The 23,596-nt window shown below is 37.9% G+C and overlaps 1 protein-coding gene and 1 long non-coding RNA gene across 3 annotated transcripts in view; one reads left to right on the top strand and one right to left on the bottom strand.

The window, feature by feature from the left end:
* The window catches only part of CERS6 (ceramide synthase 6), a 141,510-nt gene extending 136,244 nt beyond the window's left edge, over positions 1-5,266 (top strand). Inside the window, exon 10 of the mRNA XM_026685070.2 lies at positions 3,936-5,266. Coding sequence (XP_026540855.1) covers positions 3,936-4,085 — 150 coding nt within the window. The 3' untranslated portion in view covers positions 4,086-5,266. The remainder of the gene's footprint in view (positions 1-3,935) is intronic.
* Positions 5,267-5,361: 95 nt separating this feature from the next.
* Positions 5,362-23,596, bottom strand: part of LOC113423601 (uncharacterized) — a 30,643-nt gene continuing 12,408 nt past the window's right edge. Inside the window, exons 2-3 of one of the 2 annotated variants that reach the window (XR_015746518.1) lie at positions 7,627-7,777; positions 5,362-6,442 (exon numbers count right to left, since the gene is read on the bottom strand). This is a non-coding gene — a long non-coding RNA (uncharacterized LOC113423601). The remainder of the gene's footprint in view (positions 6,443-7,626; positions 7,778-23,596) is intronic. The other variant, XR_015746517.1, reaches the window with a different exon arrangement.

Below are 23,596 nucleotides of genomic sequence, written 5' to 3'. Positions count from 1 at the left end.
TGGTTCTCCAAAGAATCACTCAGCACTATTTTACCTCAGAATAGAATCTGTAGGTGGGTATCTCACACTCTGAAAGGTTCAAAGGCTGAGATTTGAGCTCTATACATATGGAAACTCATTTTAGGTTGTCTGTATTTTTTTCCTATTTACCTACCTGATTTCTGAACTAAATTCTAGTTTTCAGTGGAAAGATCATTTTGAACAGCTCCTTCAAACTGCCTAATTGCAGGAGAAGGTGAAACAGCCTATTGCGCTTCTCTACAGCCTGGTTTTCTGGAAATAGTTTAGACTATTTTGCTAACTCAGCCAACCGTGTTTTATTCAGTGAACCCTGGCTAAGCACATTTGCATGTGGTTTAGCCACTGTGAGCCTGAAATATTTATTTTTGACCATCTGAATATGTATTTATTATTTGAGTATTAGATTGAATATATTATTCTGGTTCAAGTGTTTATTGTTGAAGTTTTGTGCTTAGTTCATCACCAGAGCTGTTAGCTCTTAAGCAAAGGTCTGTTTTTTTAGGACTAGAAGAATCTCTCTACCTGTGCGTGTGTACACTTCTCATGGGTATTTTCAATCCTTCTGAAAGCACTTGTGCAATTACAAACGTTTTCATGCATTGTATTTTACTTTTAAAAAAAATATGTGTGGAGAATATAATACATACATACATACAAACAAACAAACAAATAAATAAATACCATTAAAAAGGCAGTATGCAAAACAGCCCTGAGCAGTTGCAGAATGTGAAACCACAAATCTACCCAGGCATCTCATCTTTAGACTGATAGCTGGAGTTCTGTGCAGTTTCTGTGTCTTCCAGATTGAGCTGCATACTGGAAGGTATTTAATTGGTGTTCTGGTAGGCAGCCTCTTGTTTCATGGGAAAACTGCATGTGTCTTCTTTCTAAACCTTCTTAATAATTTCCTTTCTGCTGCCTTTGAAGGCTGGGAAATGGAATCCTTTGCATGTAAGTTTCTCTGATAGGAAAAACACAGTACAGTATCTCTTTCTGTGGGCTTGCCGCTTCTCTCCTTTCTTTTCTGTGTCCTTTAATTGTTCAGCTGAATATTCACTTTGCTAAAGATTGCATGCTCTTTGCAGCTCTGGAGCCAGCAATTTGTTTTTGTTTTCTTCCTTAGGCTTTTCCCAAAAGGGCAGCATCCACTTTTCCCCCCAAATCAACTGAGTGTTGATCCATTGGATGCAACATGAATTGACCAACTGGCTTGTTGACCGAGCTTGACATCATACTAGAGCTAACAATTATTTAGCATATTCCTAGACAGAATGAAAATATGAAGCTATTTGACTCTTCTCTTGACCTCCTGTTCTGCAGACCTTTTCAGAATGGAAACATTTAAATATGAAAAAGGGAAATTTTTCTAGCGTTGCCCCCAGCTGAGCTTATCATTTCTATCCTGCCATTAACTTACAGGAGGGACAATTAAAAATAATTGCAATGGCCCACAAGGTTCCTGTGAAAATTGTATGGAATGTTACTAGATAGGGCTATTTATTTCCTTTGGTCTGGTGATTGTAAGAACAGTAAACGGCAGAGAATTTTATTTCTGCTTTGTCAGTGGTTTACATCCTACATTTGAATTCAATATACATGACTTAAACAATCTGCTGTTTGGCCATGAAATAATAGGTGTCCTGTGGACATCCAGCAAGACTTCAGAGGCTTTAGATGCTAGAGTTCCTTTCTTATGCGGTGCTAAAATTCATTACACGCATCAAATTCACACCCTTGCAGGTTCACTCAACCCTCCATCTCTTGTCACTTTTGATACTGCTTGGCCTTTTTCTGAGGCTCCTTTTTCTGTTTAGTAGGTGTGGTTTTTTCTTCTGCTCAAAATTTACTGCCTGCTGTTATGCCAAATGCAATTCACGATCGGGGATTTTATTATATAGCACATTAATTCATAGTATATTGAGCACTCATTGATGCAGGAGTAGGGAACTTTTTGGTAGTGGGATTTGGGGGAGAGCTGAGAGACAGAGTAAACAGAATGATATTAAGAATACAGCTGCAAGTTTACATGATTTCTCCCCATTTCTCTACAATGTATTTTCTCTAACTAACTATGTTAAGATTATGTAAGCTCTTAAAAGTGTGGTCTTCACATTCTCCACCTCAATATGGCAGGCAACTGCTAATTTGGGGAGAGTGTACCATTCAAAGTCAAGATTAGAGGTCACTCTGAGAACTACCCTAAAAATAAGAATTTGGGAGCCACATATGGTGGTTGGATTACAAATTGCCCATCTTAAATCAATGGCTCGCTAGTTGTTCATGCCCTTCTGAACTGCCATACTTCCTTTGCTGCTGCTTCTTGGCACACACCCTCTCCTGCTTATCTTGACTGCCACTACAGACATGGCTTCCAGTACTGATCTCTCTTCTGATCAGTCAAAAGCACGATTGCATGCTTTCTGTAATCCCAAATCCTGGTTTTATTATTATTATTATTATTATGGTAGCAAGTGGTTTGTTTTGTTGGGTTTTGGTTTTCATAATCCAATTTGAAGCCATGACTGGTAGCTTCCTATGTTGCTTGTTGTTTATTAAGGCCAACATTACTTCACTATCCAAACTTTTTTTTTTTTACTGTTGATATCTTTACTAGAGATATTACCAATGAAGTGCTTGGTTTGTCAAAAATGTATTTACCTATGGGAACTCTAGACAAAAAAATGTGTAATTAAAATTGTCAGCTGGAATCTCTTACGGCTATTTTGGCAAATCTAGTGGCGTAAGCAACAACAACCTCAAGACGAATAGCTGGTATAAGCTTCCAATATACTAGTGTAGTTTTGCAAGAAGTGATAATATGCCCTTATTGCTGTTCCTCTCCTTGTTTATATGGAGAGGAAGAAAAATTGAAAGCTTAAGCTGTAGATTCATGGATCAGATTTTCTGATTATCTGCCATTCTTTCCTCAAAGCGGGTGCCAGACTACATTAGCTTTATTGACAAGGGACATTCAGAGTGATAGGAATATCATAATGCTGAAGCTTGCTTTAGATCAGAGTGTCAAACTCATGTCATCACAGCAGTGTCACGTGACGTATCAGGACTTTTTTTCCCTTCGCTAAACCGGGCGTGGGCGTGGCCAGTGCGTGACGCATCTGGCCCTTGGGCCAGGAGTTTGATAGCCCTGCTTTAGATGCAACAGAAGTTGAGACAAGTATATCTTGAAGAGATTCTGGGAGAGATTGTGGAAGGGAGGGAGGGAGGGAGGGAGGGAGGACCGCAATACAGAAGTTTAAAAGGTGAGGTTAGAAGGCAGCAAATGGCAGAAAGGATGAAACCAGAGGTATCCAGCCTCCCTCCCTCTTTCATCTGTCTGTCTGTCTATTTTGTCTGTCCCACTGGGCGTATATGCAATAGTGCAAAATCTGGTGCATGAGTCTAACCTAGTTCTCAAGTCTAACAAATGGATCAGTCTGCTGTCTAACTTGAACTCTATAAACTGCCCTTTTTCCTCCCAGCCTAGCTCTAGTACCAGATATAAGATGGGCTGGGAGAGGGAAAAGCCTGAACTGATCAGATGCAGATGGTAAGGTAGCAGGAAAAGGGGAAAGGATCAAGCTCTTCTCAACTAAGTGTCCTTTCTGGTGCAAAGCACAGAAGCGGGTCCTCACCCAGCACCTACTGGTTTGATCCAAGTGTCCCTCAAATTCTCTGGTTTAGCACTTTAGAAGCATATAGTTAAGATGCAACTGGAAGTACCTTAACTCCCAGTTTAACTTTGAATGGGGGAAGAGAAACTGCCAAGAAACTTTGATAGTTGGCAATATAACAGATTTAACGAACAAATAAAAAACAACAGAACATAGAGCCAATCTCCTTTCTCTTATGCAACTGATACCAATGAGGTTTCCTTCTCCTCTCCCCGCTTCCCCTTTCCTTAACATCTTTTGCAGACAAAAGATGACCGAAGTGATGTTGAGTCCAGTTCAGATGAGGAAACCTCCACTCTTCAGTCAAGGACCTCCCACAGCTCAGCTACCATCAATGGGACAAATGGAACAAACGGGTATCTCACTGGTAGCAACTCTGCAGAGGAATATTAATCCTTGGAGTATACACTGCTACGTGAACTGTTTGCTACGGAAAACAAATAAGTTGTGGATGCAGGATTTGATTTGATTTTGTTCTCTCTCTCTGTTCTTCTTTCCTTCTTTTTTTTGTGTGTGTGTGGGGGTTTGAATCTCAGAAAAATTATCTACACACACTTGGAATATTTAAAGCTTCTAATACCACACTGCTTTATTTCCTGTTTGTAAATGACAGCGCCACATGATTTTCTGTATGAAGGCATGCTGTATCTATCTATTTATCTATATATCTCTGACCAGGGAGCAGTATTTTCTTCAGTAGATTTTTGCGTATTATATATTTTATATCTTACTTTGAGATGACTTCCAAATGAAACAGAAAAACTTCTTCAAGTTTCTCTTTTGGACTTCATTGGGGTTAAAGATTGCTGGGTTAAATATAGAGGGTTTTTTTGTGCTTGGTTTCTCTAGCCAGTATTCTGATATTGTAGTCGCCTGCTAAGATTTCTCTTATTACAAAAATCACACAAGCTTATGACTCTTTCTAGGTTGTTGTTGTTTTTTTAAAGAGAGGGAGGTTTCTTTTTGCTGAAAGATGCTGACTTTAGAACTTGCTGGTACAATCGCAGTTGTCATTTCCCCCCATTTTAAAATGTTATCTTGATAGTTTTGTATAACAGAGTCAGTTTGAACATTCATTTTTGTTCACTATACGTGCTATAAGAACACGTTTTTTAATTGCTTTAACCTCCCACCCCAACCCCAACTTAGTGGCAAATTTAATTTGGCTTCCAGCCAAATGAACTAACTCATCTTCAGCATAGGTTCCTATCTTGCAGATTACCTCAAATGTTCTGTTTGGATCCATTTTTCAAGCACGTGCAATTGAACTGGTATAAGGACTAGCTTATAATAATTATAATATTTATTTCTTGCTTTTACTTTCTTGTTATTTACAATATTCATTTCCTTCCCTGAGTAGCCATTCCAGCTGTTCCAAAATGCTGTTTAGAGTCTGACCAAACCATCCCAGTGCCTCATCTTGTGCATCAGCAACACCTGAGCTGGGATGATCCAATCAACTATCAATCGATCCAGGGTTCTTTTGTTTCTAGTCCTTCCAGTCAGTCCAGATTTGGCTGGGAGCCTGTCATTCCTTTTCCAGCTTTACTTATATTTATTTATTTATTTATTTAGCTGAAGCAAAAACTACACATACATGGCACAGGTAGAATCAGTACCACTGCAGATAAGTCAGGAGGATTGTATCCCACATGCATTCCTGTTATTATTATTATTATTTTTTGACACAAACCTTTGCAGGAGAGTGAAGTCTAAATCAGGCTCTTCTAGAGCTTTCTGTGTTGCAAAAGAGAGAGCAGTCAGCCCCAATTATCTTTATAGCTGTAGTATAGGAAAAATATCTGAGGGTTAGAGACCTTGATAGTCAGGGAAATGGGGGAGAGGGATTTCTTTCTTTCTTTTCTAAGCAGAAATGCACTCACAAATAGGGCTTCCACCCAAAGTTTGGAGATACCTAGTTTCAGCTCCACCAGGACTTACAGTAGTCTATCGATCAAGGATACCCCCAACCATCTTGGTAGCCTAGTTTTGGAGGGCTCATGGGCTGCTGTGAGTAAGAGTGGGGAATCCACTTTGCCAGTTAGTTACACAGGCCACATCTGGAACAAATGGTTTGAATTTCACGTCAATGCTTTTTTAAAGCTATTTTAGAAGATATACATTTGCTTGGCCCAAAAGTCACATGCGCCAAAGTTAGTACTGAAAGATCTAGCACAAAGGAAAGAACAGAAACTGGGAAGAATGTCTTTCTAGAAATAATGTGGGCTCTAGAGGCATGATGTAGAAGAGAGACTGAATTATCCACAGGGCTAGTTTTGATGGATCATAGTCAAAGGCCCAATTTTTACATTTACTGTTGGGGTGACGAGTGGCTCATTCAAATGGATATTATCTTACCAAAACCTCCTGCTTAAGAGGCACTTGCTTTTAGTTTAAATGAGCCAGAAATTAATTGTAAGCCAGTTTGGGAAGGTGGTCTGTTTTATGGGTTTTTTTTGGTTTTTTTTTTGTTTTTTGTTTTTTGCTGCTGCATATCTGCAGCTTGAGAAAAATTGAATAGTATTTTATCCGGCTTTATTATATGGGAAGAGCTTTGGAGGTAAAAAGAAGACAAAATAATTAGCTGCTCTGATTACCATTTATATGAAGAAAGAGACTGTTTCTTGGTATTTTCTGTTTTCCCAATGGATGTAGATATGCTGGTCTCAATCTTCCAGATGTTTGATTTGTTGCACAAGATCCCCCAAAGTATCTTAAGTCTTGAGCTGGTCTCTGGGCACTTGACTATTCTGTGCAAATACATTGGCAAAAAGAAGAAAAAAACCAGTTACTTCTGTGACTAAAAATCTCTTGAAATGCAAATATGGAAAACGTCCCCTTATGTTTTCTACGTAATCCATCAATAGCCCTGCACTCAAGAGTTTAAGAAAGAGGAAATTAACAGGAGTTGTGAATCAGTATTCATACTCTTCTGGATATCTGTTAAAATTTAATTGATACCAGAGTTTCTATTTTTATTTCTATATTGTCATTCCAAAGCTGTCACCCTTTGATTCAAGCTCAACTCTTTGATGCTAGGCTGAAGTCTTTTAAGCAGATTGATTACAAGGATCACACAAAGAACAGAACCTGAGTTGTGATAAAGTGAGATGGTTGAAATAAATATGTGTTTGATGTTCTTTCAGTTAGATAATATTGAAAGCAAACACTAATTTGGAAAGTTGGCCTGCTTAATCCCATGTCCATATAAACATTGCAATTAGATAAATAAAAGAAAGGGGTTTCAACTTCACTAGTTGGCACCTCAGCGACTAGAAAAGTGTTAGATAGTATGGGTGTTAAGGCTATAAAATATAAGTAAACAGTGTTAAACCACAGGAAAATTGGTCTCTCTTAATGCCATGAAGACTCCACCGGAAAGATGCCCCTTCTTGCACTTTAGGGCTTGTAAGAAAACGGGGATAGTATTCACCTGTCTGTAAGTTCAGTGTTCTCCTATGATTGTGCCTGCAAAGAGTCCAAGTCAAAATAAGGAATTATTCCCAGGAAGATTTCCTAGAATCCATCTGGTATTCCTTTGCCTCTAACGGTATTTTCTCACATAGCTTCTTTATTTAAAAAAAAAAAAAGTTTAAAAGGTCTGATTTGTAAAAGCTGTTTGGTCCCTTTTTGCACTAGAGTAAGAAATGCCGTGGCTGGAGTGTGTAGAATAGGAAAAAAAAAAATGAAGAAAACTCTCTGGGAGTTAGTAGCCTTTAGATTGACTGAATGTTTTAGTAGCCAGCCCTGGAGTAGTGAAATAAGATCTGTAGTTGTGTGCATTTATTCTGTTATCAAATAACAATGGAACGCACTAAAATAAGTAACAGTGTGTTTTTTTAAAAAAGAAAGAAAAGAAAAAGATTGGCTACACGTCTGAAGGCAAAAGTCTCTTTGGTATGCATCCAGTTAAGTTGGAAGTGTGACACCTTACCTGCAGTTTCAATCCAAACTGTAGAGTGCCAGATTAAAAATGCCAAAAAGAAATAATACACGTATCTGTTGTCATTTTTGAGTTGGCTCGGTGGATTTCTCATTCGTTGCCTCTTTGATGCAGATTGCCATTTCCTGTAGGACTGGTGTACCTGAGACCCAACATAAGTCTGGGTCAGAAACTTCAATGGGACTTTATCTTTGCGCTCATCTTGTAATTCAGCCCTTACACAGACAACTTGCTCCTTTCCTCTCCCACCCCGCTCGCCCCAAATTTCTACTGTTTTTAAATAGTACCCTTAATTGGAGCTTAATCACACGCACTGATTCATACTGAAAACTTATATACAATGGAGGGGAAAGTGCATACATTCCAGAATTCACTTCCTCTCTCTTCCTTGCACATCCTACAAAACACACACACACACACACACACACACACATTCTTTTGTGAAATACTCCCCATTTTGTTTAAGGAGAAAATATTGGATAGTAGTTGCTAATGAGATCAAGCTATGAGCCATTATTCTGAGAAGCATTAGTATGTGTTTTCCTCTCTACTCCTCTCACATGTTGAAGCAGGCTTCTTCCTTATATCTGATATATGGAGGTAGGTCTCTTGCGTCTTTTAGCAGAATAAAAGCTTGAGTTGGAATTATTAGAGAAGGAGATTAACCAACCATTTTCACATATTTTCAAATACATTTCTGGGAGTGAACCCGGAGGCCTTTCTTCAGACTGATGGCCTGTGAAGCTATGCTTTTGTTCCAGATATTCCACAACTGGAATTGAGCACGTTTGTGTGCTTTATGAATGCTATAGTTTCCCATAAATGATGGGCATATTGTTATGTAACTGAATGCCAGTTTCTTTAGCTTGTCTTACACTATATATAAAAAGATATGGGTTACACAGTATGCTAATGAATGGTTCAGGTCAATTATACAGTCTGTCATCACTTTAACAATACATGCCAGAATTTGGCATTTAGGGCTATTAATGTGCATTCTTTTCACCACAAAGTAATAGGTGTGTGTGCAAGCATATATACATACACATATGTACACACATATATTCACCACAACATAAACTTTAGTTTTCTGTAAGAAGCGGATGGAATAGTTTCTTCTCTCTTGTTATTAATATTTTAATTATTTCATTATTGTTTGCTGTTATATGTTCTGTGTATTCCTGAATTCTCATAAATTGAAAGTTTGGCATGCTACTGTGGGAATGACCAAAGTGTTCCAAATCCAGCCGTCTGGAAATCAGAAACAATCAAAAGGGCTCTTATTATACTACAAGAGTCTTCCTTGGACAAATGGGATGCTGCTGCTAAACTGCCCAATTTTAGTTTCTCTCTTTCAGAATTTATCTTGAGTTGTTGGAGGAACTTCCTTTATGTAGGTTCCATCACAGCATGTTTTTAACTGAAATGAAAATCAAGTGCCTGGCTCAGCTCTGCACACTTAGGAAATAGCTTCCCTTTCTTTTAATGTTGGTAGTATTTATTTCAACCTTCGCTTTAGCCTCGCACATTAATGCTACAATAAGGTGATCATAACCAGATGGCAATGACAATCAGATCAAAACAAAGTTTGATTTAAGGCAATCAGATATGATGGAGGGCCACAACAGATGGGCGTACCCCAAAAGATAACACCCTTTTTGTGCCCTGTGCTGTTTCAGTAGGTCAGCTCAGGACCAAAAGCGGTAATTTCCCCCCCTGAGATTTCAAGACAATCGAACAGTCTGAGAAATTCGTAGAACTATCAGAACTTAACTGGCATATTCCATGGTCAAAAAAAAAAAAAAAAAAAGAACAATATGTATAGCCTTGGATTTTGCTTCTTTCTCCTTTTTGTTGTAAATATAAAAATAACCATTCTTCTGGAATACTTGGAATCAATCAATCAATATTGTGAATTTAGATTTGAAAACACTTTCATAATAAACACTAAGCATTAGGACTTTTTTTCCCCACTTGTCTTCTTTCTAATTAAACGTTTGCAGAGGGAAGCTTAAGGCCTGAACCCAGGCTGAAGTCCTCTAAGCGGATGGATCAGAAGTTGGATTCACAAATCACACTATGCTATTACTTGTTGCATAAACCACAAGATCTGGACTCCCACTTCATGCCAAGCCATAAAACACGATTAGCCAAAAGCACATCGTAATTGAGCATCACACACACAACCCATTTACCTTCCAGTAATCTATAGAAACATTTGCATATGTTCAATAAACTGTGACCTCAGGCACCAGGAATATACACGACTCACCATAAGGAGCTTTGCACAGGGCTGGAAGAAAGCTGCATGGACCTTGCTGCTCCTACCATCTTGATGTTTCTTGATTGAAAGTCAGAATAGAAATATTTTGGGCAAAGCAAAGTTCGCATAAAAATTGATAGAACTTCAGTAAGGAAATTTCTTTTTCATAAGAATAGAATTTAGAATAGAATAGAATAGACTATGGAATAGAACAGAGCAGAATAGAAAGACAGAGTTGGAAGGGACCTTGGGGGTCTTCTAATCCAAGCCCTGCTCAAGCAGGATACCCTATACCATTTCAGACAAATTGTTATCCAATCTCTTCTTAAAAACTTCCAGTGTTGCTGGTATTAGTACCTATTTACATTGGATACAAGCCATATCCTGCCTGAAAAGACTATCTGACTCAGCACAACTTTCCTAAAGTGATGCATCACCGTTTCCTCCTGTCCCCAAAAGCAAATATGCCTCTGAAACAGATTGAGAACTGAGGAATCAGTGGAAACTTCTACTTGCCCAAATGGACGATCCTCCTATTGGTGAGATAGATATTCACAAATTGTAGTTTATTAAAAAAAATCTCAAGAGGCAAATCCTAAGGATTGTTTCAGTGAACACTCCCATGAGCTGTTCAGAGCATCCAGAAGTGGGAGGTGCTTCAGTCTCTTTTGGAAAGGCTGGGCTTAAAACTCCAGGACGCTCCTCCTCCTCCACGGGACACCTCCCCAGCATCCCCCAGTTTTAGCTCAGCCTTCATGGTAAGAGGTTGTGCACTCCCTGACTGGAACGGTTTTCTGATTCAGGTTTGTTCTTGGGTCATTTCGGCTTTTAAAATTCTTCCCCATTTAATTTGGCTTTTTCAGGCTTGTCCCTCTATTAGGTTACCTCGATTAGTTAAAAAAACAAAACAGTTTCTTTGTAAATAGCGGAGCCTGCCACTCCGCAGGCAGCTTGAGGCTACCGCCTCAGGCAATTACCTTATCTAACTTTCCGATCGCCTTCTCTGCGATCGGAGCGGAGCGCTCGCAGCCGCGGCTCACTTTGCCTTGCCATTTCGTCTGACAGCAGCATTTAACTCACAAGTTAGAGCCTCAGCAGCAGCGGCTCATTAGACAGCCCAGACATTAGCAACGGTGATTCTGCTTCCCGCCCTTTTCAACGGCTGGCTCAACTTTGCGCCTAATTATCACAGGCGCCATTCCTCGCTGGTTTCCCTTTCTGGGGACCGAGGCAGTACCTTTCCATTTTGTTCTCCCTGGGTTTAGCTCTCCCTTATCTGGCTAATGTTGGATAAGCAGGCTAGTCATTAAACAGGCATTTCTTTGCAATTGCCTTTGGATCATTTCTTCGGACTGAAACTGCAAGTGCCATTTAAATTGCGGGACGTTTGGTTTTGACAGGAAAGGATTCACCTCAGAGCCTGTATAGCTGGTTTCCCTTGTTGGGGACCAGGGATCCAGAGTTTTTCTCGCTTGGAGCACTTGGGGGTTTCCCTTGTTGGGGACCCTTAGATACTGTTTACCATATACACAGTTATACATATAGATATAGGCATATGTCTATGTATATGGGCATGCATATATAGATATACATAGATATATAATCTTACTCTCCTGGAGGAGTGTTCTACTTTCAACCGCAGGGGAAGGCATCACCCCAAAGTACAAATATTAACAACAACAACAACAACAACAACAACAACAACAACAATAATAATCATAATATTTTTTTTAAAAAAAAGGAAATTTAAAATTAAAGTCAGAAGCAAGACAATCAGTCATCCACAATGGAAGGTGACAACGCTTTCCGCTCCAAGTCAAATAAGTCCTGAGATAAGCCAGTGGGCCCCAAAAAGGCCTCTAAGGTGGCGGATAAGGATGCCCATAGACGGCACCTAGCTTTGGAAAGGCAATTGCAGAAACGAGCCAGGGAGGCAGACAAGATGGCTATGACACAACAATCTGATCAGAACCCAAAACCATTGATGGGGCCCTTGGACTTATCTACCCAGCCCAGGCAGGCTGTTTCTGGACAACCTCCCATAGGCACATCTCCTCCAATGAGCACTGCCCGGCCAATCCCAGAGGCAACCTTCACCCCTACGGTCGCCGGCCTAAGACAGGAGGAGAGATTACCTGACACTATCCCCATCGAAATGAGGCAATGGATGGAGATGGCGATTCAAAGGGGCATTGCGGCTGGAGTTCAGCAATCCATCAGGACCAGACACTTCTCGGCTGCTTTGGATGCGGGATCTCTGTCCGCTCGATCCTTTGCGCATATCGGACAACATCAATCTCAGGCATTCCCCAATATTCCCAACATACCAGCCCAGGGTCTTCGGGAGCAGGTGGACTTTGAGAATCAGGATGTTCCCATGGAGGGTGGGTGGGTCGATCCATCAGATGGACTTAGGGTTGTCAGAGGCTGACCCGCTAGAACGGGGAATGTCAGACGACGAAGGCCTCATTCCAGACCAGCCTACTTTTTCTGGCCTTTTTCGCCCATACCTCTTTAAATCCTTACTGTTCAAGGCAAAGAACACCGCTAAACTAGGCACATCAAACCCTCATCCATTGTCAACAGGGTCTCTGGACGAATCTGAGGATCTAATATTCTCACAACCAGCTAATGAGGCAGAAACTATTCCTGTCCCTCATATGTTTGCTGAATTAGTACAAAATCAATGGGCATCAGCAGCATCACACCCAGCCCCAACAGGGTACGATAAACGATATAATTTGGCACCAGAGTTTTCAAATTTTCTCAAAACGCCGGAGGTGGATGAGCCCATTGTGGCACTGGCCTCTTCTTCAACCTTTCCCGACGAGGCCGAGGAAGCCCTGAGACCAGAAGAAAAGAGAGCAGAGTTGGCACTCTGTAGGGCACACGTTTCTGACGCCTGGGCCATTAGGGCAGCTACAGCTGCGTCCTTTTTTACACGGTCTTCCCTCTGATGGCTCTTCCACTTGAGGGATATATTGCTGGCGTCAAATGACAGAGCCCACCAGGACATAGCTAAAATTATTGCAGCGGCAGAATTCTCCGCCGACGCCACATTTAATGCAGTCAAATTCTTGTCTAGGGCCATAGCATCTCACATATCAGCACAGAGACTGCTATGGCTCAGACATTGGCAGACGGATACCAAGCATAAATGCAAGTTGCCATCAGCCCCAATATCGGGGGATAAATTATTTGGCAGTGTCTTGGAGCCCCTCCTTATAGAGAATAGAAACAAGAAAAAAGTGCTTCCCCCACTGTTAGGAATAACATAGGTTACCTAACGTAGTTTGGGTAAAATAATATATATAGACTATAATAGTGAGTTTAAGTGTGTGTCACTTTAACTGCAAAGCATGTAATTTTGGGTGCGGCTGTAAATCGCCATAAGAGGGAGCAAGAGAACTGGATTGCTTGCTGGCTTACTGGATTGCTTGCTGACGATGATGGATTGTTAACTGCGTGTTCTCTGCTGTTGCTTAAGGAAGAAAGGAGGTTTGACTTCTTCATATCTCTACTGCGAAGAGATATATTACTGGACTGATATTTGTAAGTTTACTGACCTTTTTTTCGACACTGGACTTTGCAACTGAATAATCCCCGGATGGACTGAACTAGTGTATGATATATGGACTGTTTTTGACTATGCTAAAACTATTACTGGAATAAACTATTTAACTAGCACTGTGTATCTGTTTTACTGAGTGTAAGCTACAAAAACGTTTATCTCACATATTTGCCTGCCTGCCTGACTGCCGTGCAGGTTCTGCTAGGGTGTATATCCCTAACACTGGTTATGGGCCCAGCTGCACAGTCAGACTAACCAGGATATAACAGGCTTATATAAAGTGAGAGTTTGTGTAGTTACACAATACTGTAAACAGACAGCTGTGTTTTATTAATTATAGTTTAATATCCAGAAAAAGATGGCACAAGTCAATTTACAAAGTTTGTCTCTAATATCCAAACTGGATGGAACAAACTATGTTTCATGGTCTATGAAATGCAGCCTACTTCTACGCAGAGAAGGTTTGTGGAGTATAATTCAAAACCCACCAGAGGTAGATGCTTGGGATCCGGAGGATGAGGATGATGCCCAGAAAATACAAGAATATAAACTTAAGAATGAGCAATCTCTCTGTATAATAGGACTGACACTCTGTGACCAGCAGCTTGTCCATATTCGTGGAGAAGAAACAGCTGCGAAATGTTGGGAGAATTTAAAGAAGATTTATGTTCGAGACAGTGTAGGAGCACATATAAATCTTACACGGAAACTGTTCAGAACACATCTTCAAAAGAATGGAGACATGTTGAATCATATAAACACTATGAAGAGAATTTTTCAAGAACTGCATGAAAAAGAACTTATCTTCACAGAACTTCATCAGGTTTATATAATTTTGTCTTCGTTAGATGAGAGCTATGACGACTATGTAACTTCACTGGAAGTACTTCCAAAAGATAACCTCACATTAACTGAAATTACTGGCAGATTAATTGAAGAAGCCAGGAGAAGGCTTGAAAGGGATCCACTCAGAAGAGAACAACAACCACAAGAAGAAGATAAAGAATCTACGACAGCCTATACAATTAGAAAATGTTTTAATTGTGGAGGGAAAGGACATTTGGCTAGATTCTGCAAGAAAGCAAAACGCAACAATGCCAGCCAAAATGCTAAAAGGCATCAAAAGGATGAAAAATGCATAGAGTTAGCCATGTATAGCAACGAAACTGTGAATAATAATTTATGGGTTGTAGATAGTGGAGCATCGCACTGCATAACGAAAGATAAGAAAAAATTTGTTAAGATGTCCACGAGTTCACAGCAGATATCGTTAGCTAATGGCTGGAAAATGAAAGCAAAAGGTGAAGGTATTGCACATTGTTCTTGCATAAAAGAAAATGTAAGAATGTTATATGTACCACAACTTAAGTTTAATTTGCTTTCGGTTAGAGTTTTGGTTAAACTGGGTTATGTAGTTACCTTTAAGGGAGAAAACTGCATAATAGAAAAGGAAGGTAAAAAAGTGACTGCAACTTTAAAAGGTGAATTGTATGTGTTAAGTGATAATTCATTAGAGGTAGCTAACACAGTTTATAATAATGTTAAACCTCATGATGAATGCATACATTTGTTACACAGACGTTTAAGGCATATAAATTTTAAAATGCTCAAGCAAACGGTTGAACTGTCTGAAGGTATAAAACTAAAGCCTTGCAGTAAGTATTTGCACTGTAATGCTTGCAGTCAAGAAAAAAGCAAGGTAATACCAGCAAATAGAATAAATGGATTTAAGACAAAGGAACCTCTAGAAGGTCGTATTTGCTGATATTATAGGTCCTAAAAAACCAAGTGTGGGAGGTGCTCATTATATATTAAGCTTAATGGATCATTATTCTAGATATGGTTTCTGTTATTTAATGAAAAGTAAAACGGAAACATATCAGAATTTCTTTAATTGGTTGAAGTTTGCAGAAAGAAAAACTAAAAGGAAACTAGTAACTCTTGTAACTGATAATGGTACGAATTTATAAATAATAAATTCCAAAATAGACTGAAGATGGCAGGTGTTGAACATAAAAGTCTGCACCATATAGGCCACAACATAACTCCTTTATAGAAAGATGAGGCCAAACAATACAGGCAATGGCTCGTACTATATTGTCGGATTCAGGATTACCTGAAACTTTGTGGGGAGAAGCAATAATGTGTGGTAATCATATATTGAATAATGTTGTTAACTCAACAACAGGTGAATTACCATTCACACGGTGGCATGGTAGAAAACCTGACCTAAGCTACATGCACACATTTGGAGCACGAGCATGGGTGCATATTCCTACACAATTGAGGCACAAGGGTCAGCATAGGTCTAAAAAGTTATTCTTTGTAGGTTATGAATCTAATCACAAATCATACAGATTCTGGGAAAAAGGTACACCTAGAGTTTACTGTAGTGCTAGTGCACAATTCCTTGAACATGTAGGATGGGAAAAACTGGAACAAGATTCAAATAAGGAAGTAATCATAGAAACCTACAAAAGACCAAAATCACAAATCAGTAATAAGAAGAGTACAATTAAAGAGGAAGTACAGGAAGAGCACATAGGACCAGAAGAGGAAGAAATAGGATCAGAACAGGAAGAAATAGATAACCAGGAACAGGTAGTACATGAAAGTCCACCTGTAAGCCCTGTAATACCTAGACGTTCAACACGTGAAACCAGACCACCTGACAGGTATCAAGCAAGTGTAGTTTGCCAAGTTAGTAAAGTTCCAACTACTGTTAAAGAACTTAGAATGTATCCAGTAAAGGAACAAGAAAATTGGCAAAGAGCAATGGAGAAAGAATTAAATTAATTAAAACAAATGCAAGTTTATGAAAATGTTAAATTACCTCCAGGTGAAAAGTCCATTGGCTGTAAATGGATATTTAAGTTAAAAACTGTTAAAAATGGGACTGTTACCCATAAGGCTAGGTTGGTAGCTCAAGGATTTAATCAAACTGCATGTGATTATGATGAGGTATTTGCACCAAATTTAAAGGCAATAACTTTGAGAGCAGTTTTAGTGTGGGCAGCTAAGAAAAACTATATTATAAATCACTTAGATGTAGAAACTGCCTATCTGCATGCACCATTGCAGCACACTATATACTTAAAGAAACCTGTAGGAATTAAGGATGATAAAACTAATAATGACTCTTGGAAGCTTAAAAAGAGTCTCTATGGATTAAAACAGTCTGGTTACGAATGGAACCAATATATTGTTAAAGAGTTAAACAATATACGGTTTAAAGCAGGTTTAGCTGATCCATGTGTATTTAAGACAGAGAAAAATTGAATAGTGTCATTATTATTGTTGTTTACAGATGATATTGCTTTAATTACAAAAACTAATAATGAAGCTACTGAAATAATATCATTATCAGGTAAGAGGGTAAAATTAAAGCAATTAGGAGAGATAAAACAGTATCTAGGATTGACAATAAATAAAACCAAAAGTGGCTATAAGATATCTCAAGAGGATAAGATTTATCAATTACTAAAAACATACAAGATGGAACTTTGTAAGCCGGCAAAAACTCCAATGAGTCAGGAATTTGGCCACACTGATGCTCAAAGTCCAAAATTCGATAAGACTATTTATCAATCACTAATTGGTAGTTTATCGTACATTAGTAATTGGTCAAGGCCAGATATTGCCTATGGCGTTAATCAATTGGCAAGATTCAACGCTGAACCCACTGAACAACACTGGCAAGCGACAAAACGTATATTAAGGTATCTTAAAAGGACAATGCACTATGCATTGTATTTGGAGCCAAAAGATGATTTGATTTTAAGTGCATATGCAAGTTTTGCAACAGACATAAACACTAGGAAATCAACTTCAGGTACGGCTATACTATTAGGAAAAGCACTGATTGGTTGGAGGTCAATTAGACAGCAACACATAAGTATGTCCACAATGGAAGCAGAATTTTCATGTCTATCTTTATTATGTACTGATTTAATTCTGTATAAACAGTTGTTATTAGATATGGGAATAACTGTTAATGATTCTATTGTAGTTTATGAGGACAATCAAGCAGCCATACGGTTGGCTACAAATATTGCTGTAAAAACGAGATCTAAGCATACAGATCTTAGATATCTGAATGTAAGACAATCTGTAAAAAATGGTTTAATAAGATTGGAATATTGTATGACTGAAGAAAATTTTGCTGATCAGTTTACAAAAGCCCAAGGTCCAGTCAAACATAAGGAAAGTTGTGATTGTTAAGCCTGGATTCCCCAACGGGTGTTAAGGAAAACAAACTAAACAGAATGTGCAGCGAAGTCAGATAGGAAGACAGGTAAATGTGTGAGATAAGTTTTCTAGTTAACACGCAGTAAAAATACAGATACGCTTGTGCTATCAAAAATATAATTTATTCCATTTAAGAATTATAGCATAGTCATTATAAACAGTCCATTAGTCATATACCAAATTCAGTCAAGTCTTGTCAGGGATACTCTATTTGCAAAGTCCGTGTTGAATAGCCAGTGTCAGTACACATATAATAAATCTGTCCAAAAACTTATCTTCTCTCCGTTGAGAAATATCTTCAAAGTAATCCAACACTTCTTCTCCTCCCCGATCCAGCAAGAATGCAGTCTTCAATAAGCCAGCCAGTAAGAGCCAGAGAGTGGCTTGCTGCTTATATAGTATTTTTACAGCTGCACCCTTAATTACATTCCTTTAGCTTAAAGTCACATACACTTTATCTGACAAACCATGATTCATCATTTTATTATCTTTACCCAAAACAGTTAGGGTAAAACAATGTTATCCCTAACATTCTCCCCTTTTGGGTAATAATAATAAATATTACAATAATATATCCATTTACACTTTCAAATCATAATTGTCACAACTCTCTTTAAATTTTACAACACCTTGTGTTTTTGTAAACTGGTCTGCAATATTTTCTTCCGTCATGCAGTACTCAAGTTTAATTAGACCATTTTTAACAGATTCTCTTACATTTAAGTATCTTAAATCAGTATGCTTTGATCTAGTCTTTACAGCAATATTAGTAGCTAATTGTATAGCTGCCTGGTTGTCCTCGTATACAATAATAGAATCTTTAACAGTTATACCCATGTCTAATAATAACTGTTTGTACAGAATTAAGTCAGTGCATAGTAATGACAGACATGAAAATTCTGCTTCCATCGTTGACAAGCTAATATGCTGTTGTCTGATTGACCTCCACCCTATTAGTGTCTTACCAAATAATATAGCCATCCCAGATGTTGATTTTCTAGTATTTATGTCAGTTGCAAAACTTGCATCTGCATAGGCACTAAGATTCAAATCACCTTTTGGCTCTAGATACAATGCATGGTGCATTGTTCCTTTAAGATATCTTAAAATTCTCTTCAATGCTTGCCAATGACATTGAAGTGGATCATTATTAAATCGTGCCAGCTGATTAATACTATAAGCTATATCTGGCCTAGACCAATTGCTTATATATGATAAGCTACCAATCAAAGATTGATATATGGTCTTATCAAATTTGGGACTTTGAGCATCAATTTTGCAAATTTCCTGACTCATTGGAGTCTTTGCAGGCTTACAAAGTTCCATTTTATACAATTTAATTAATTGGCAAATTTTATCCTCTTGTGATATCTTAAATCCTTTTGTGGTTTTATTAATTGTCAATCCTAGATACTTTTTAATTTCACCTAAATGCTTTAATTTTATCCTTTTGGCTAATAATGAAATAATCTCAGTAGCTTCATTGTTGGTCTTAGTAATCAAAGCAATATCATCTGTAAATAATAACAATAATGACACCGTTCCATTATATTCTCTTTTAAACATACATGGATCTGCTAAACCAGATTTAAACCCTATATTGTTTAATTCTTTCACAATATATTGGTTCCATTCATAGCCAGATTGTTTCAATCCATATAAACTCTTCTTGAGTTTCCAACAATCATTGCTATTTACTTTATTATCTTTTATACCAACTGTTTTTTTTTTCAAATATATTGTATGCTGCAAAGGTGCATGTAGATATGCAGTTTCTACGTCTAAATGGTTAACTATATAATTCTTTTTAGCTGCCCATACTAAAGGGGCTCTTAAAGTTGTAGCCTTAAGATTTTGTGCAAATACCTCATCATAATCAAATACATTTTGATTAAATCCTTGTGCTACTAATCTAGCTTTATAAGTTACTTTCCCATTATTTCCAGTCTTTACTTTAAATATCCATTTGCACCCAATGGATTTTTCTCCTTGAGGTAATTTGGTTTCTTCATAAACCTTCATTTCTTTTAATGAATTTAACTCTTTTTCCATTGCCTTTTGCCAATTCACCTGATCCTTAGCAGGATACATCTTAAGTTCATCTATGCTAGTAGGAACTTTATTTACTTGGCAAACAATACTTGCCTGATATCTTTCAGGTGGTTTGGTTATAAGCGTTGTGCGTCTAAGTATAACAGGACTTACAGGTGGACTTTCCTTTATTTCCTGTTCTTCACTATCTATCTCTTCTTGATCAATTATTTCCTCTTGATCTGTTTCTATTTGCTCTTCATGGACTTCTTCTTTAATTGGACTTTTCTTATAACTAGTCTTTTCTTTCTGCCTCTTGTAGTGTTCTATAATAACATCATTATCTGAATCCTGCTCTAATCTATTCCATCCTATATGTTCTAGGAATTGTGCACTAGCACTGCAGTATACTCTAGATGTACCTGGTTCCCAGAATTTATAAGATCTATGGTTTGCTTGATATCCAACAAAAGTTAATCTTTTAGCTCTACGTTGTCCTTTGTGCCTGAGTTGTGTAGGGATATGCACCCATGCTGGTGCACCAAATGTGTGAATATAACTCAAATCAGGTTTCCTACCATGCCACAGAGTGAATGGTAATTCACCTGTTGTTGAATTAACAACATTGTTTAATATGTGATTCTAACACATTATAGCTTCTCCCCACAAATTGTTAGGTAATCCAGAATCAGATAACATTGTCCTTCCCATTGATTGCAGTGTTTGGCCTCTTCTCTCTATAAAGGCATTATGTTGAGGCCTATATGGTGCAGACTTTTTATGTTGAATACCTGCCATTCTAAGTCTATTCTGGAATTTATTATTTGTAAATTCCGCACCATTATCTGTTATAAGAGTTACTAATTTCCTTTTAGTTTTCCTCTCTGCAAATTTTAACCAATTAAAGAAATTTGTATACGTTTCAGTTTTACTCTTCATTAGAAAACAGAAACCATACCTAGAATAGTGGTCCATTATGCTTAATATGTATCTAGCACCACCTACACTTGGCTTTTTAGGACCTATTATATCGGCAAATGCTACCTCTAAAGGCTCTTTGGTAGTAAATCCATCAAATCTATTTGCCGGTATAACTTTGCTTTTGTTTTGATTACAAGCAGAACATTGCAAATACTTATTACAAGGTTTCAAACTTATTCCTTTAGATAGTTGAACAGTTCTCTTAATCATTTTAAAATTTAAATGACCTAACCTTCGGTGTAACAAGTGAATACATTCATTATGAGGTTTCTTATTTTCAAAAACTGTGTTAGCCACCTTTAAACCATTATCATTTAACACATATAAATCACCTCTTAAAGACGCAGTAATTTTCTTACCTTCTTTTTCAATTAAACAAGTATCTCCCCTAAAGGTAACTATGTATCCTAATCTAACCAACATTCTAACTGAAAGCAAATTAAATTTAAGTTGAGGTACATATAACATTTTTATGTTCTCCTTTATACTAGAACAATGAGCTATACCTTGACCTTTTGCCTTCATTTTCCATCCGTTTGCCAATGAGATATGTTGTGAACTCATGGACATTTTTACAAATTTTTTGTTATCATTTGTAATACAGTGGGACGCTCCACTGTCAACCACCCATAAATTATTATTTACAACTCCATTACTATACATTGCTAACTCATAATTCTTATTTCTTCTTTGTTGGTTTACAGCATTCTGGCTTGCATTCTTGCGCTTTGGTTTCTTACAAAATCTTGCAAAATGTCCTCTCCCTCCACAATTAAAACACTTTTTAATTGCGAATGCAGTAGGAGATTCATTATTTTCCTTTTGAGGTTGCTCCCTCCTTAACTGATCTCTTTCAAGTCTTCTTCTGGCCTCTTCAATCAATCTGCCAGTGATATCAGTTAAAGTTAGGCTTTCTTTAGGTAATATTTCAAGGGAAGTTACGTAGTCATCAAAACTTTCGTCTAATGAAGATAGAATTATGTAGACCTGGTGTAGTTCAGAGAAAATTAACTCCTTCTCATGAAGTTCTTGGAAAATGCTTTTCATAGTATTCAAATGACTCAGCATATCACCATTCTTTTGGAGATACGTGCGGAAAAGCTTCCGTGTTAGATTTATGTGAGCACCAACGTTATCTCGAACATAAATCCTCCTCAGTTTTTGCCAACACCCAACAGCTGTTTGTTCTCCGCGTATATGAACAAGCTGCTGATCAGTTAATGTTAATCCTATGATGCAAAGTGCTTGTTCATTTTTCTGTTTAAATTCTTCTATCTTTTTACTATCTTCCTCATCTTCAGAATCCCATTCTTCTACGTTTGGTGGGTTTTCAATTATGTTCCACAGACCTTCTCTTTGTAGAAGTAGACTACATTTCATAGACCATGAAACATAGTTTGTTCCATCCAGCTTGGATATAAGGGACAAACTTTGTAGACTGTCTTGTGCCATATTTCACTATATGGATATAAAACTATAATTGATAAAACACAGCTGTCTGTTTAATGTAACGTGTAACAACACAAAATCTCACTTTTTACATAAACCTGTTTTTATCCTAGTTAAACTGACTTTGCAGTCTCTGCTGGGCCCATAACCAGTGTTAAGCCTGGATTCCCCAACGGGTGTTAAGGAAAACAAACTAAACAGAATGTGCAGCGAAGTCAGATAGGAAGACAGGTAAATGTGTGAGATAAGTTTTCTAGTTAACACGCAGTAAAAATACAGATACGCTTGTGCTATCAAAAATATAATTTATTCCATTTAAGAATTATAGCATAGTCATTATAAACAGTCCATTAGTCATATACCAAATTCAGTCAAGTCTTGTCAGGGATACTCTATTTGCAAAGTCCGTGTTGAATAGCCAGTGTCAGTACACATATAATAAATCTGTCCAAAAACTTATCTTCTCTCCGTTGAGAAATATCTTCAAAGTAATCCAACACTTCTTCTCCTCCCCGATCCAGCAAGAATGCAGTCTTCAATAAGCCAGCCAGTAAGAGCCAGAGAGTGGCTTGCTGCTTATATAGTACTTGTACAGCTGCACCCTTAATTACATTCCTTTAGCTTAAAGTCACATACACTTTATCTGACAAACCATGATTCATCATTTTATTATCTTTACCCAAAACAGTTAGGGTAAAACAATGTTATCCCTAACAGTGATAACTGTTAGGGATAACATTGGTTACCTAACTTAGTTTGAATAAAAAATAATATATATAAACTATGTTAGTGAGTTTAAGTGTATGTATCACTTTAAACTGTAAACCAAGTTTTTGGGTGCGGTTGTAGAATCACCATAAGAGGGAGCAAGAGAGCTCACTGTTTGCTCGGCTTATACTGGAATGCTGACAATGATGAATTGATGGTGATAACTGCGTGTTTGCTGAAAGAAGAAAAGGGGTTTGATTATTTCTTCATATCTCTGACTGCAAAAGAGATATATCACTGGACTGATTGATTGTAAGTTTAATGAACTCTTTTTCGACACTGGACTTTGCAAACTGATTAACCCCCGGACTGACTGAACTTAGTGTATGACATATGGACTGTTTTGACTATGCTATAACTCTTGCTGGAATAAAAACTCTTTAACTTGCACAGTGTATCTCTCTTACTGAGTGTAAGCTACAACAACGTTTTTATCTCACACATATCTGCCTGTCTGCTAGACTGCCGTTGCACGTTCTGCTAGGGTGTATATCCCTAACACTGGTTATGGGCCCAGGTGCACAGTCAGACTAACCAGGATATAACAGGCTTGTGAGTGAGAGTTTGTGTAGCAACACAATACTGTAAACAGACAGCTGTGTTTTATTAATTACAGTTTAATATCCAGAGAAAAGATGGCACAAGTCAAT

Source organism: Notechis scutatus, chromosome 1 (assembly GCF_049901735.1).
Source record: "Notechis scutatus isolate UNSWTSFEM ecotype Mainland chromosome 1, rNotScu1.2, whole genome shotgun sequence".
Classification (NCBI taxonomy): Eukaryota; Metazoa; Chordata; class Lepidosauria; order Squamata; family Elapidae; genus Notechis; species Notechis scutatus.
Note: the sequence above shows the minus strand (reverse complement) of the source record. Positions and strands in the feature narration are given on the sequence as shown.